The 16,540-nt window shown below is 41.4% G+C and overlaps 1 protein-coding gene across 9 annotated transcripts; it reads right to left on the bottom strand.

The window, feature by feature from the left end:
* Positions 1-913: 913 nt before the first annotated feature.
* On the bottom strand, positions 914-16,389 carry PPP2R3C (protein phosphatase 2 regulatory subunit B''gamma). 9 transcript variants are annotated; one of them, XM_075844975.1, is made up of 15 exons: positions 16,302-16,387; positions 16,098-16,204; positions 14,348-14,421; positions 13,638-13,759; positions 13,055-13,159; positions 11,152-11,264; positions 10,957-11,054; positions 9,584-9,654; positions 8,745-8,877; positions 6,761-6,816; positions 4,904-4,979; positions 4,360-4,496; positions 3,748-3,885; positions 3,463-3,522; positions 914-3,166 (listed from the first exon to the last, which is right to left on the bottom strand). In XM_075844975.1, exons 3-15 carry the CDS (start codon positions 14,415-14,417, stop codon positions 2,978-2,980), a joined length of 1,368 nt encoding a protein of 455 aa, XP_075701090.1. In that variant the 5' UTR covers positions 14,418-14,421; positions 16,098-16,204; positions 16,302-16,387; the 3' UTR covers positions 914-2,977. The 9 variants fall into 9 exon arrangements, with proteins under 9 accessions (XP_075701090.1, XP_075701087.1, XP_075701088.1 ...); XM_075844972.1 differs by having other exon boundaries at positions 16,098-16,389; XM_075844973.1 differs by having other exon boundaries at positions 16,123-16,389.
* Between the last annotated feature and the right edge of the window lie 151 nt (positions 16,390-16,540).

Here is a 16,540-nt window from a genome sequence, read left to right as displayed (position 1 = left end):
GCAGTTACACAGCAGCTGGCATTCGGGAATCAGCGTTCCCTGTGGCAGAATTAGGCTGGATTCACACGAGCATGTTACGTCCGTAATGGACGGAACATATTTCGGCCGCAAGTACCGGACCGATCACAGTGCAGGGAGCTGGGCTCCAAGCATCATACTTATGTACCACGCTAGGTGTCCCTGCCTCGCTGCCGGACAATCATGTTTTCAGTACGGGACAGTAGTTCCACAGAGAGGCAGGGACTCCTAGCGTCGTACATAAGTATGATGCTAGAAGCCCGGCTCCCTGCACTGTGTTCGGTCCGGGACTTGCAGCCGAAATACGTTCCTTCCTTTACGGACATAACATGCTCGTGTGAACACAGAGTACTGAAAGTTTAAAAACTTTGTAAACCTTTTGAACAAATAGTGTATGTGTGTGTGTGTGTGTGTGTGTGTGTGTGTGTGTGTGTGTGTGTGTGTGTGTGTGTGTGTGTGTGTGTGTGTGTGTGTGTGTGTGTGTGTGTGTGTATATATATGAGATCTCTATCAATTTATTATGCAATTTTAAGCAACTTAAGTTTATTTTTTTTCTTTTAAATTACTTTTTCAGATACAGCTTCTATGTGTCCTGTGTATAGAGAAGCTGTATCTTGCGGTCAAAGCCAAATCCGTAAGGTCAGCTGCACTGATGGCTTTTGTGAAAGCTGCTCTGCAGGTCTCTGACTCGCAGGATCCAGCAGTCATCGATCACATCTATGTTCATGCACTTCGATGTGAACGACAACAGCTGGTGCGTGCGTGCCAGAGACGCAGGACCGTCTTTCACCGAAGCCATCAGTGCAGCTGACCTGACGGACTCGGCTTTGACAGCAAGATACAGCTTCTATCTCAAATTAAAACAATTATTTAAAAGTTGCTCAATCACGTAGTATATTGTTGGATTTCAATTTTATTTTTTAATAAAAGGTTTACATGGTCTAAATGATACTACAGATTTACACAAAGTTCTGTTCATTTATACCTTTTGTGCTGAAATGGGAGGTATACATTAATGTCATGAGAACTGACAGCAGAGCTCTGGTTGGGAACGATTGGACAAAGAAAATTATAAATCGCACTGATAGACATGGAAGAAGACTTCTAAAAAGCTTGTGAAGAAAGGGAGAAGCAATTTTCCATAACAACCAATCAGGTCTGCATTATTTTTTCCCAACATACAAAAGAACGTTCAAGCTGGATTCATACGGACAAAAGTGCTGCAGTGTTTCCGCAGCAAAATACGCACATTTTACGTCTTTTTTTGCTGTGACGGGCTGAAATCCGCAGATAACATCTAGAACAACACGAGCATGCTGCAGTTTTGAAAATCCACACCATACTCTTATTTCCATTCGGAAAATGTTCAGCAGCACTTGGATAAGAATTGTTAAAATCTCATCCACATGGATGGGACTGTAATCGGCTGCCTATTTTCAGCATGGAAAATCTGCAGCATTTCTGGCCCATATGAATTCAGGCTTAGGCTGAATTCAGACGAACGGAGTATAAGTCCGTGTGACGGCCGTTAAACGACGGCCGTCACACAGACGCATGTATTTCAATGGGGCCGTTCACATGGCCGTTGTTTCGACGTCTATGGGGATCCTTAGGCTGCTTTCACACGGCAGTTTTTAATTTCTGGTTTTGGCTTCCAAATACTGGAGTCGTTCCAAGACACAGAAGACGTGCAAATCTTTTTATCAGAATTTTTCTTTGTGTAGATTACACTACTGGCTTTGGTTTACAAATACTGAATCAAAATACTGCTGTGTGAAAGTGGCCTTAAAGGGGGTTTTACACTGGACGATTATCGGGCAGACGAGTTTTAATATAATGCTCGTTGCCGAGAATTGCCCTGTGTAAACAGTGGAACGATCAGCAGATGAATGAGCAAACGCTCGATCATCTGCTGGTCGTATGGTTTAAAAAAGTGAAATATCGGTCGGCAGCGCATGTCCCTGTGTAAACCGGGAGACAAGCTGCCGATGTGGGGATAATGTATGGGGATTAGTGATCGGAGTAACGACCACTCGTCCCCATCCATAGCTCTGTGTGACAGGAGCAAGCGAGCGCCGGTCAACGATGTCTCTTTCATCGGCGCTCGCTGCACCGGCCGATTATCAGCCAGTGTAAAAGGGCTTTAACTTCTAAACTTAAGATTAATGCAATGGAAAAGTAAATAAAATAATTGGATTACAGTATCTTTAACTCCTTAATGACCAGGCCTGAAAAGGCCTTAATGACCAGCTACATTTTTTTTGTTTAATCCAATCAAAGGATTAAACAACTGGGGTCAGAATGTTTTCCGATCCCAGAGGTGTTCAGCAGACTTCTCTAAGTTCTGGAGCGGTTAGTTCCAGCTCCTGCTTAGAGGATGAGCTCACAGGAGCGCTCATCAGCCTCTTCTACAGCGAGTCGCTGTAGACGAAGCACCTGCACAGCATGCTTTCAAAAGACTGTGGGTGGTCGTTAAGGGGTTAAACCAAACTCATTATGGCATAATCCTTTAGCTTCTGATGCTAAGGAAAGGTCAAAAAGTTTCCCATAGCAACATAGTATGTGAACATTTAATTTTTCGCTATAGGCAATACATTTAAGAGTTACTTCTGAATATAACTCAATATTTTTTAAACAATAATTGAATTACCTGGTACAAACTGTTTTAGAGGATATTACAGTTAAGACAATAAAAATTGAAAAATAAAATCAAAATAATTATACAATTAGAGAAGCAGAATAAATAAGAAAAAATACTCCATTGTCTTTCAAAATCTGTCGTTCTGTCCCTTAAGCTAAGTAAAAAAATACTCTGAAAATGGTCTTGCCATCACACGGTTTCTAGTAGTAGGAGTTTATCAACATGGTTTCCATTGGCAAATTCACAGAAAATCCAATTAATATAAAATGGACAACAGAGTGAAGGCCAAGTCAGGTCGGAAGCAGTCTCAGTGAATGTCTATGTATCTTCAATATCCGCAGGGCTTTCTCCATCGGTGGCTACTAAGACTTCCCTATTTTCATAGGTCCAGAACCCATTAAGATCTATAAGAATACTGCACACGGTGTCCCCTTGGCTGCTTTGGATAAGGTCTTGGAGTGTAATGCGAAGGGAATCTTTTGGTTTTACCATGTCAAAGATTTCATCCTAGAAAATGATATAAAAACGTTACAAATAAAGTATGTGTAGCGTTACGACCTGGTGACCTTCAACATGCTCTAGAACATATAATAGTAGGTATCGCTTATATAGTATGAACATTTTTGCGTCGTGTCTGTATCGATCAGCACAGAATGTTAATTCTGCAATGCCAGTATATATCTGCAAGGTCAAACTCCCCAACGTGGATCTTCAGGTAACTTCAGAAGTGTACAGGCCTTGTTTACAGCAGCCAGTATTCTGTGGATGGAGTCCTTATAGAACATACACTTATATGGATTTACCTTTACATCTTGGAAAGAGACAGGATCTTGTCCATGAATCTTCATTTGTTCCTGAATGGCCTATTACGTAAAGATAGAGAACTATTAAATATACAATGTACTGCTTTTTCTCTATAGAATACAATCAGACTCGGACCTGTGGCTCAAGTGACCTAAACTTCGATCACCATTGGGTTCTATAGTGATCTAAGTTCGGTCCACTTGAACTGCAGGAGTTTGGGTCTTGCGGCCATAATACAAGCGCTTAAATGCTTAGGCATAGGTCATCTATGGTTGGCAACATACCCTAAAAAAGTAGTTCAGAGAAAATACGTTCAGATTGCCTCTGTTCTCAATGTCCAGAAGCTTGAAGATATATTGCAGGGCAGCTGGCTCTTTTCTGTTCTCCAGAGCCAAGACAAAGTCTAAATATGTCTTATAGTCCTGAAAGGGGGTGAAAACAGAATTACCAATAAGTGATTCCAAATCTCAATGGTAACATAATTTTGCAAGAGCCTCTGCTATTGCCATTCACTAACCCAAGTCTATTTTCTTCAATTAATTATGCCTTCAATTTGCCTCAAGCCCCAACTCAAGCAGGGAGACAAAGTCTTGGCAATGCATCTCCACCACCTCTGGGGGCTTTGCCCACGGCAACTAGGACCACAAGTGCTGACAGAACATATAAATATTCAAAGTGCATATATCTAACATCTTCTGTTAATAAGCAGCAGCCCAAACTATCTCCCCGCAGTCCTGGAGGTTAAAATCAGAATATGCTTGCAGATGAAAAAAACAAAACACAGTTCGGTGGAGTTTCTTGGGAAAAATATTTAATCTTTGAACGTCTAATGCGTAACTACATTAAGGAATCTAGTATAACATATGACCGAGGCTCTGATGTCATGAGGCACTTACCATCTCACCATCGTAGGTCAAGCATTCCTGGAACACCCGATCTAAGAAGACGCTGGTCAAGGTACCAGTTCCATACCGGGACAGCTCTTCTTTGCTTAGCATCCCATTGTGGTCTTTATCAAGATTCAGGTACTGACCTAGATATTTGTAGCGACATGCAAAAAAATGTGGACAGGCCACTTCTCTTAAGTTCTTCAAGATTCTATAAAGCCATTTCTTAGTTATATCTGCCACCCAGCTTTCCCATACTCCTGAAAGTTGTTGTATACCTGATCCTTTATCATTGCCTAACTATGCAGATTCTTCAGGGGTTGTGGGAATTGTAATGGTAGGCAAACTGATTGACTGGAGATGTGTAAGCAACTATATAGATATATATATAATTATTATTTCTTTTGTTACACGCAAAAAAGTTGCACTCAACAATAACACCCCTCGCTCTCACCACCCTGCAAATTAGTCTGCGTTATTACATTTTTTGCACTTTGATCACGTCTCCATTGTTCCCTGCCTTTATAATCACCTTTAAAAAAAATGAGCTTACCATAAACCCTGAGTGCAGAGGGGGCAGAGAACCAGTTTGATTCTTGACTCTCTTTAGAAAGTTCCTCATCTCGTAGCTGTAAAACCAGAACAAGTCACTTATAAAGTGTGGTGCCTGAAGAAGTCAGTGTGATACAATGAGAAGGCTTGTGTAATTAAACTAACTGGTTGCCACTTTCAACACGACGCTTGTTCCTGTTGCATTGCCACGGAAAAACGGCAGGACCAGTGACAACGCAAATAGTCACTAACATTTCAACAAACTTTCCATAAATCCTTAGTACAAGCGAATATTAAAAAAAGATTGTAATATATCTTATTAGAGAAAAATACCTCTCATTTTCCACTTATCAGCCCCCCGCCCCTAATTGTTTACTCTCTAAATTTACTGCTCTTTCCTTCTCCTCAAGACGGGATGGACTATCAGATCATTGAAGGATCATGTTACAGTTGCCCATAGAAGTATTGGAGATTGGTGGGGGTGGGCGAGCAGGGAGAGAGAGGCAGCGAGTTGCAAAGAGATGCTACGGAAGCTTCCAGTAAGTGTAATATCTCACCTCAGGGCTGGATTCGCAGCTACACTCCTTATCACTGCTGTAAAATGTCCCCAATGATCCGCCCACTAGCTCAGGGAAAGCTGAGAATTAAGGGGGGTTCTGCAGAGGGAAAACCTGCTAAATAATGCAGGATCTAAGTCATATAAAAGGTCAGAAATAGTTATTTCTCATTTACACACATATGACAAATTATTATGAAAAGTCACCTGAGAGGTAAGGTTCGCTTAAAGAGGCTCTGTCACCAGATTTTGCAACCCCTATCTGCTATTGCAGCAGATCGGCGCTGCAATGTAGATTACAGTAACATTTTTAAAAAACGAGCATTTTTGGCCAAGTTATGACCATTTTTGTATTTATGCAAATGAGGCTTGCAAAAGTCCAAGTGGGTGTGTTTAAAAGTAAAAGTCCAAGTGGGCGTGTATTATGTGCGTACATCGGGGCGTTTTTAATACTTTTACTAGCTGGGCGTTCTGACGAGAAGTATCATCCACTTCTCTTCAGAACGCCCAGCTTCTGGCAGTGCAGACACACAGCGTGTTCTCGAGAGATCACGCTGTGACGTCACTCACAGGTCCTGCATCGTGTCAGACGAGCGAGGACACCGGCACCAGAGGCTACAGATGATTCTGCAGCAGCATCGGCGTTTGCAGGTAAGTCGATGTAGCTACTTACCTGCTAACGCTGATGCTGCTGCAGAATCAACTGTAGCCTGTGGTGCCGGTGTCCTCGCTCGTCTGACACGATGCAGGACCTGTGAGTGACGTCACAGATCTGCACTGTCAGATGCTGGGCGTTCTGAAGAGAAGTGGATGATACTTCTCATCAGAGCGCCCAGCTAGTAAAAGTATTAAAAACGCCCCGATGTACGCACATAATACACGCCCAGTTGTACTTTTACTTTTAAACACACCCACTTGGACTTTTGCAAGCCTCATTTGCATAACTACAAAAATGGTCATAACTTGGCCAAAAATGCTCGTTTTTTAAAAATAAAAACGTTACTGTAATCTACATTGCAGCGCCGATCTGCTGCAATAGCAGATAGGGGTTGCAAAATCTGGTGACAGAGCCTCTTTAATCTTGGTGGAGGGGGGGGGGGCTGTACAAAAGGCAATAGCTGACTAGGCCACTTTAATTACAAAAAATAAAATAAAAATAATCAGGGTTTGTGAGTATGCTGAATAACCTCCAAAATTCATCCAAGTTACAGGAAATGAGTGAAACAGTTTAATTGTTGTTATTATGGTTAAAAATAAGGCATGTGTCCTCCAAGTTCAACCAGGAAAAGGGAGAGGACTTACCTCAAGTAAATCATCCAAAAAGCTACATGCTAAAATATCCTGTATTTTTATCTTTCCTAAAAAAAAAAACAAACACACAGGTGATTATCAATCTGCTAGTATAACTGCTCTGTAAACATATGCATCTTTTTTTTGTTAGCTGTATTGAAGTTAACATGCAGCTAAGGGTGTGTTCACATCAGCGTTCGGTTTCCATTGATGGGTTCCATCAGACCTTTCCGTCTGAGGATCCCATCAAAGAAAAGGCAAACGTAAACTATAGCTTCCGGTTGCAATACCATTGATTTGACGGGGATATTGATTCCGTCAAAATAATGGACACCTTACGGAACTGAGACAAACGGAAACCATTAGCAACGGAAGCATTACCATTGAAATCAATGGTAATACAAATGGAAGCTATGGTTTCTGTTTGCCTTTCCGTTTAAGGGTTTCTCCGACAGGAAGGTCTGACAGAACCCATCAACGGAAACTGAACGCTGATGTGAACAGGCCCAAACTCATCTTTATTTGTTTCACACTAGTTACTTGGTGAATCCGCCGCACATTGTAGATTACATTTTATTTTAAAGAGGTTTCTTTTATTCATCTCCCCCCGAGTAATTGTTCCCCGTTGTTTTGGCGCCTGATATGGTAATTCATTGTAGTTAGCCAATGAGGTGTGAATTACAGTGAATCTCCGAGATGAGGCATTTTCACTGCCTCTGACGCGGTCTAATCAGCGCGACGCAGCTTATGACAAGTCTTGCCCAGCGTGATCTCGCGAGACGACTTCTCATCGAGCACATTTGTCATAAGCTGCCTCGCGCTGATTGGACAGTGTCAGAGGCAGTGAAAATGGCTTTACCCTGGGAGATTCATTGCAATTCATAAAGGACTTTTTACACAGGCCAATGATCGGGCAAACGAGCGTTCATATGAATACTCGTTCCCAATCATCGCCCTGAGTAATCAGGGCAACAATCAGCCGATGAATGAGCAAACTCTAGTTTATCAGCGGATTGTATAGTTTATGCAGCAAAAAATATTATCCTTGTCGGCAGCACATTTCCCGGTGTAATCTAATGGAAATGCATGGGGACGAGCGATCATAGTAACAATCGTTCATCCCCTTACATTACTGACCATAGCTCCTTGTGAAAGGAGCAAACGAGCGCCAATCAACAGGCTGTTTTGTTGATAGACTATCATTTTTTACGGCCCAAATTGGCCAGTGTAAAAGGACCTTTACTTGGCTAACTGCAGTGAATTACCGTATCTGGCGACAAAACAACAGGGGAAATATTACTCAGGAAAGGGAGGAACAGAACAAAATAAAAAACAGCGCAGGAAAAAGGGAGGGAGTGTGCTGCGTGTAATATATGTAATTTGGATGTTAGGACCGGATGACCGGTCCTCTTTAATGCGATGGTGTTTAACATGAGATAATAAAGAAGGAATAAATGAGCTAAGCTATTATTCAGTAGCGTACACAGAGGGTTCGGTGGGGACTCATAGAAAAGATAAGTATTCGGTCCCTTTCGGATTCTGCTTGACACCACCATACTCTTATTTAGCGCTGAAGGTTCCTGCAATTTCACAGATATAGCATAAATATACCAAAACTAGATGGCTAGGGCTCTGAACAATGCAGTGTGGCCACTGATGAGAGAAGCAACAAAAGTGGATGGCTCAAATAGATCAGGACTTCAGGCTAAAACAGATGAACCAGTTCTGGCAATACTGCCGTATGCTTGTGTGGATGGAGGACAAACACACACACACATATACATACATACATATACACACACACACACATATTTGTGATCAGTATCCATTTTGCCATGAATTGGAGCGATCAGGCCAAAGGAGGTGCAGGATCAATCATAATCTACTTCAATCATTCCTGCAAATGTCAAAACATTTTTACAATAAACAGCGTGAAAATATAACCTACTGTTTAGTTAAAAAAAAACAAACACATTAATTTCATGATTGTTTTTACCTGTCCTTAGAGGATCAAGGAAAAAAAAGAATTTCCGGACAGCAGTGCAGACATAGAAAGAATAGAAGGACTTCTCTAAACCGTCCAGTTGAGGCAGAGTTGGAATAAGCTCAAGGATATAATTTTCCAAGTCCTATATATGAGTAATACATTCATCATTTACTGGATAAATCTAAATAAATCACGGCCAATCTCAGCTTAACATTTCTTTCCTGATTTTCATACAATACAGTAACCAAATATAACCTACAAATGTACATAAACATGTATTAAAGGGTTAAACCGTCAGAATAATCCCTTGAAAACGTTTGGACCCTTCTCAAAATATATTTACAATGCAATCTAATATTATGACATGAAAACTGGAATTTTAGAAACGAATTGATCTCCTCGTCTAACTCAGCGAGGTAGACATTTTATGCGATAGTTAACCCTATGATGAACAGGGATATACGATAATTTGTTAAGATTCACAAGTTTCAGAAACATCGGATTTGACTTATATATATATAGGCCCCGTGCACACGCCCGTGCCCATAATCACGGCCCATGATTGCGGGCCCAGCCGGCTGCCATCCGCATTTTCGGGTTGTGCTCCCAATTAAGTATGGGAGCACGGTCCGTGAAAAGCAAAAGAACGGACATGTCTAATCTTTTGTGGTAAACTTCTACGGCCCGGACACCTTCCCATGAATATACGGGAAGGTATCCGTGGTCAATAAAAGTGAATGGGTTCGTAATTGCAGACTGCAATTACGGACGATTTTTACGGTCATGTGCATGGGGCCTTATACTGTACAGAAGTATCAGAACAAAGAAGAATGAAGACAGCGACATACCGATTCTCTAAGGTAGCCTTGTCCAGCCACATCATACAGGCTTAGACCGATCCTTGTTTGGTGGAGCCATACTGGAAGAAAAGGATACAGCCATCGGTCACCTGGTTACTAGGAGTGGAGGTGAATCAAGAAGGACGTGACAGCAAACTCCCCCTCCCCGCTGCCGTTTTACTAAGAGGTTCAGAACGGCAACAAGGTCATGCGTTATATAGAACTATATGCAGATGTGGGTGTTTTTTTAATGCCACTGAAGTAAATGCCAAGAAATTCAGTCCCTGCTTTGCCTACATGTCATGGACTGGGAATGCATACATAGGGATCTCTGTGTACAATCCTCATCTGTTGACAAGCTGTATGTAAACAAGTACAGCAATGCCTACAGCTATGATCTCAAGTCTCCCAGAAATTTTAACCAGTTCAGGACTGCCCACCATAAATTTACATTGCGCGGTCCTGGGCCTTAAAACCCGCGCCATAATATATCCATGGCGGAGGCTTTAGCTGACTGTCCAAGCGAGATGCAAGTTAGTGGGATGCTGTGCAGCCCCGGTTACAATGGTAAAGTATAGGTAAAGTATACTGTAAATATTGAAATATTAACATTGAAATAGTAAAGTCTCTTAAAGTTCTTCTCAGAAGTTTGAGGGACAAACTTTTATTTGTTATTAAAGTAAAAAAGCAAATATAAAATTACACATAAAATACCTCACCCCCCCCCCCCAAAAAACAAACGCTAAAAATGGCTTTGTGTAAAGTAGTGCATACAAAAAAAAAAAAAAAAGAATAAAAAAAAAAAAAAGTGGAGGTGTTTTTTTGTATTGAAGGACATGCCCTGGTATAGCGCCACCCCCAGATGAAGGAAAGTGCGCTGAAACGCACGTCGGAGTGGAAGCCAAAACTATTGCTCTACATTTGCACTTTATTATGGGTCAGTAGGATTGTTTATATATAATTCGTGCTATGGGTCTGTATACTGTATTGTAAGCATACCATTATGTGTTATAGAAAAAAATATTTCCATATCATACTACTGGTTATTTATATATGTATGCGAGCTGCTGATTTGGCGGTCCTCTTTTAGTGTGTCCGTGGACCTTTTTAAATATATATATATATATATATATGTGTGTGTTCTTGATTTTTTTGTCAATTAAAGATTGTCATACTTTTTGATACCCCTAAATTGCCATTTGCATCCTTTCTTCGCTTTTTTAGTTTATTTATTAGGCCGCAGCTATAGCAAGCGACATACTGTGCAGACTACAAGAACAGGGACACTCAAAACGTTTTCTGATCGGCGCAGCGCTGCTCACAGATTCCCCACATTGTAACCTGGTCAATAAAGCGAACATTTAATCCAACCTTAAACTTGCCTTTTCTCATAACATAGTTGAAGAACTGCATAATGGATATCCTGCCATATGGATCATTGTGAAGAAGTTTGCTGAAGATTTTAGCTGTAAAAAATGGCCTAAAAAAATATCAGTAAAAACAGATAGTCAATTATTTACACTTACACTGGCTTATTAACAGTAAAGGTCTAGTGGATTTGTAGAACATGGACTTACTTGCATTTTGGCCCAGCCTTTTCACCAACAATTTCGAAGTTAGTATAGTTGATCATGGCTTCCTCACCAATCATGGGAGGGGACTGGTGCTTGTCTAGAAGGAACCATAAGTTCTAAAAAAAAAAAAAATACATTTTAAAACCCATTTGTTATAATGACTTCACTAATAGCCAGGTCAGCAGGTTATGTCCGACCTATGCTGCTTGTAACTTATAGAATTATATATTTTTAACTATGGCTTTTGACCCATTGCTGCTGCCAATTTATGGGCCAAGGGAAGTATTCAAACATTCTGTCTATGTACCTACTTTATATCTGAACTTCTAATAATTCAAAACTTCGGGTGATCTGCCACCTTGGAGCTCCCAAGCATGACTAATTATTGAAATGTAATGGTATTTTTTACTAACTATCTATACACTGAAAGGCTACTCTATTAGAGGCACCTGCCCTTTCAAAATTGGAGCTTCTCTTTATGGATCAAGACTTGTGACCCATGAGTGCAGAATAAAAACAAGTGAGCAAGTCTTCTGCAGATCAATTCCAGTGTGACCACATTAGAATATTACGAGATCTAAGCGACTTCGAACAAGGCCTAGTCATCTGTCGAGATTAGCTGAGGGCCAGTATTTCAATAACTGACAAACTTTTGGATTTTCTCGTGCAACAGTGTCAAGAGTAAACCAAAATTGGTGCGATTAAGGAAAAACATGCAGCGAAAGGGGATCCTGTAGGTATCAACCACTCGTCGATAAAAGGGGTCAGAGGAGGATGTCAAGAATCGTTCTGACGAACAGGTGGATCACAGTCAAGAAAATTGCAGCCAAATACAACGCTGTTGCTTCAACTAACGTGTCCAAATGCACAACTCGTTTCTTAGTACAGATGGTCTATACCTGCAGACAACCAGTTTGAGTGCCATTGCTGGCAGGAAATCAGAAAAGCAAGACTCCAGTGGGCAAAAGATTGAAAAAATTGGATCACTGAACAACTGTAAATAAAATAAATCAATCGCCTGGTCAGATGAATCCAAATTTCTGTTGTACCATCCTGACAGGAGGGTCATGATTTGGAGCAAGCAGCATGACTCAATGAACCTTTGTCAGGTGTCAACCGGTCAGGCTGGTGGAGGCCGGAGTAATAGCGTGGAGAATGTTTTCTCGGCACACCCTGGGTCCTGTGTTTGGACATTTGAACAGTAGGGCTTACCCAAGAATTGTGGCCGACCAGGTTTATACCTTCATGGCAAAGTTTTACTCTATGGCAGAAGGACTTCTTAGTGGCAATTGCAAGAAGCTATCCTATCACATGGGCCAATATTCCTGCTGAACAATTTCGACACCTAGTGGAATCTATGCCGCGATGAATTCCTGCAGTTCTGAAGGCCAAAGGAGGTCCAACACACTAATAGATGGGTGTCTCTAATGAAGTGGCCAATCAGGAGATATATATATATATATATATAACGCAACAAAGTAGAGGCAGCACTCCAACGGTGTGTTTAATTCACCCCTGTAGCAACACTTGACAAAGATCTCATTGAGACGGATTGAAATGTTGGGGTGAATTAAACACACCATTTTCTTCACATCATTGGAGTGCTGCCTCTACTTTTTTGCCATTTGAATTTTCAGAACTTGTAGCCTGAGTCAGGGAGGATCTGCTGCAGCCGACTGTTGAGGATGTGCTGCTTTCTTTATAATTATATATATATATATACACACACATATACAAACAAAACAAAAAAACATAAAGAAGTAGTTATGGACAACACCACCATTTCTCCGTTTTCTGAAAGTTTCTACATGTGTAATAAAGTCTAAAATTAAGCACACCTATATTATAGCAAGATTTATCCACCTAGTGTGATCAACTGCCATTGTATCATCAAGTCTCATTCTACCTGCAGTTCCTCATTGTCCAGTAATTCTCGGCTCTTCCTCTGTAGAAAGACAGCTCGTGACTCTTCTCTCAGCTTCTGCTGTAACACCTCGTCCTCCGCTGGTAACTGAGGAACAAACATTTGGGGCTTTTATAAAAGTACTTTACAATATAAATTATCCATAACAATGGTACAGAGTCAAAAGAAGCAGGGTATGCCCTTCCTCCACACCTCCAAATGGGGTAAAAATGCCATACTACAGAACAAAAAAAACCTGGCATTACAAAGCTCCGCTACATATCCGGACCGGCAATTAACGTGTAGTTATTGGTGTTGGTCATAATGTCATGTGGCAGAAGAAGCAACATAAATTATAGGAACAAAATGAGCCTCATACCCGATTAGAGTTCCCCTATATTCATGTTGACTACAGACCCTTCGGGAGGTACAAGCCATTATATTAGGCAGATTAGCGATCTTCACTTTTATAGCAGAACAACAATTATTATATTTCTTCCTTGGAGCTCCACGATGGGCGCTCTGTAACCTTGGCCCACTCTTGCTTTCTACAACAGTATATTAGAGAATTGCAGCCTGTGCTCACCCTGTAGTAGAATCGCGGGATGTTTTGGGAATTCGAGTCCTTCTGCCCACCTTTCCGTTCTGTATAAAACTTGGTGAACATGGCCATTTCTTCATCTTTCATCTCTTCCTCACTTTTTCTGGCTGATAAAGATATACTAGAGTGACTAAGGTTACTGCACAGTCGGACAAAATAGAAACATTTGTTTATAGGACCTGTATGTCCACGCGTAGCAGAAGAAATCCGCTGCGATTCCAACTTTCCTACAGATTGACTGTGGATTTAACCCCATACATTGTTGGGGTGAAAACTCAGAACAAATCCGTGACATAATTGGTCCTTAATTCCGCAACATGTGGATAGGCTTTTAAAAACCCCTACCCACATGTATTATACTTTACTTTGCTGCGGATTTGCTAAGCGGAATCTGCAACGCAAATTCTCTACGTCTAAACTTGGTCTTAAATGCATTGTCTGGCAAAGTCAATCCATTTTATGGACATCATAAAGGGGTGTCCTGCTCAGAACCAACAATTATAAAAAAAATTCAGGGGGGTGATTTTTAAAAAAAATTATTATTATTATTATGTTATCTAAGACGGTATTCACACAGCCATATTTTCTGTCCCCCGAGGAGTCTTTAGATTTCTAGCTGAAAACATGTTTCACAACAGAAGAAAGCAGGCGCTAGCACATGATTGAGTAAAATCAGAATTATTTATGCTTCTTACATATAATAATAATAACAACACCTTTATCGTCCCTTTCAAGCTTTTCTTTGAGACTTTTCTTCCAGTCCATTCTACTGCAATGAAAAAAATTTATTTATTTTTATTTTATTTTAACAAAAAAAAGGGAAATCTTCTGCCATTACTAGGCCAGACAACTGCAGTCATACAGCTATTATGCAACGCTTCTATAGGAATGTGTGGAGTTGTATTTTACATGCGACAGTTGCACAGTTTGGTTTTTTTACTTCTTGATTCCAGAGTCACTTTGCGGTCAGGGAAAGTTTGCCATCCATGTCACAGGTAAGATAGCTCCACAGTGCGAGGTCCCCATGAAACAACCCTACATACTTTATTCTCCCGGTCCCATGTGATATTCAGACTAAGGCCCCATGCACACGAACATGTTTTTGCGGCCGCAATTCACCCGCAAACCTGCGGGTGAATTGCGGACCTATTCATGGGCCCATGCACACGACCTTGGTTTCCACAGTCCATGCATTGGCCAGGAGCCAAGATAGGACAAGTCATTACACAGTCCGGGTTTGCGGTTCGGGCTAATTTAAACCAATGTGTGCACGGTCCATGATTTGCGAGTGTCATCGGATTATACTCCGCGGCCGTCTGTGCCGAAAATCACGGACCGTTCACATATCTACGGTCCTGTGCATGAGGCCTAAGACTTAGTTCACATGGCATATTTTACAGGCTGAAAAATACGACACTGATCTTAAGAGAAATCAACCTCTGAATTCCAGTCGCTAAGGCCGTGCCCGTAATCGCGGCCCGCAATGGCGGGCACAGGCCGCATTTTTGGGGCGTTCCGCCATACAAAGTATGGGAGCTCTGCCCGTAAAATACGAAAAGTAGGACATGCTCCATAATTCCCGGCACAGTTCTACGGCACGGAAACACCTATCCGTATGGATACGGAAAGGTGGCCAATAGAAATGAATGGATCCGTAATTGAGGACCGTATCACAGTCCGCAATTCTGGAGATTTTTTACGGTCGTGTGCATGGGTGGGGCCTTGGATTTTCAATTTTGCAAGTGTAATTGAAGCCTATTATTGCCGCATTTTTTGAACTTCAATGGGAAAAATCAACTTGTAAAACGCTGCAAGAAGTGACATGTCGATTCTCTTTATGCAGCGATTTTTAATTCAGTGGTGTAAAAATAAACCATGAACCTAAACTACACAGCCTATTTCCCATTGAAATCCACAAGAGGCGGTTTGCAGGCATATTTCAAATGTATTTTGGCACGTTATATGCGCCGAAATACACCCGAAAATATGTTGTGTAAACATAGCCTAACCAGAGTCACACCGGCAATGTCAGGTTTTGAGTGGGATCCATCATTGGCATCTGCAGTAGTCATTCAGGTGGGCTACAAAGCCACAATATGACCCAATGGCTTGTGTGCAGGGATCAGTGCGCGCAGCCACGGGCCAGGGTTATAGGCGTATGTAATGTGACTGGCACAAAAACACAAAACCCAGCGTGCACCTCTAAACACAGGGAAACAATATACAGTGAAGTGTGTTCATTTACATCTCGGAGAACGCAGCCTGGGGAGGAACATGGAGGTTTATGGCAAGCGTTGCTACCACACACATTTCCATACTGTGTTTCTCTAACCGGCGGAGAACTAGATCACCCAGCATGTCCTGAAAACATGCTGAGAGTTGTAGTTTCTCATCAGTTGGAGACCATAAGCAGTAATGACATGCGATACAATGATAAATACATACCGATTTATTTCCAAAAACAGATCACCTTTATAGATAGACTGGTAATGTAGCTGGTATGTGGTGGTGTCCAGATCCCCGGTCTAGAACACATTATATTACAATGCAACCTAAAGCGGTGAAAATCCAGTACAATCAGTGCAACCAGGTTTTAAACACGTATTCATGTCCTACAAGATTTTCCACCTGTTGATATGTAATCGTTACCATAGCACAACACAGCACCCTCTCCCCGGCCAGCCACAGCGTCACCTCCCTGCTATGCGGTCTCCCGATCGTTACTATGTTACCATAACTGCATTACAGATATGTCGCTACTTAAGTACGTAAATTATACATAGGGAAGACATATTTCCGTAGACCATTTTTATTTATAAGAGCCGTATGTTCTATGCCAAAATGGCGCCGGTGTCTGAGGACAATAGTTACAACTTCGAGCGCTCTAG

Source organism: Rhinoderma darwinii, chromosome 12, assembly GCF_050947455.1.
Source record: "Rhinoderma darwinii isolate aRhiDar2 chromosome 12, aRhiDar2.hap1, whole genome shotgun sequence".
Classification (NCBI taxonomy): Eukaryota; Metazoa; Chordata; class Amphibia; order Anura; family Rhinodermatidae; genus Rhinoderma; species Rhinoderma darwinii.
The sequence above is the reverse complement of the archived record's forward strand: the minus strand, read 5'-3'. Positions and strand labels throughout refer to the sequence as shown.

Coding starts and splice junctions, on each gene's coding strand:
- PPP2R3C (XM_075844972.1), bottom strand. CDS start 14,417: ATGGACTGGAAGAAAAGTCTCAAAGAAAAGCTTGAAAGGGACGATAAA. Junction 11,265..13,054: donor TGGACAATGAGGAACTGCAG/GTAGAATGAGAC, acceptor TTTTTTTTTTAG/AACTTATGGTTCCTTCTAGA. Junction 11,055..11,151: donor AAGGCTGGGCCAAAATGCAA/GTAAGTCCATGT, acceptor ATATTTTTTTAG/GCCATTTTTTACAGCTAAAA.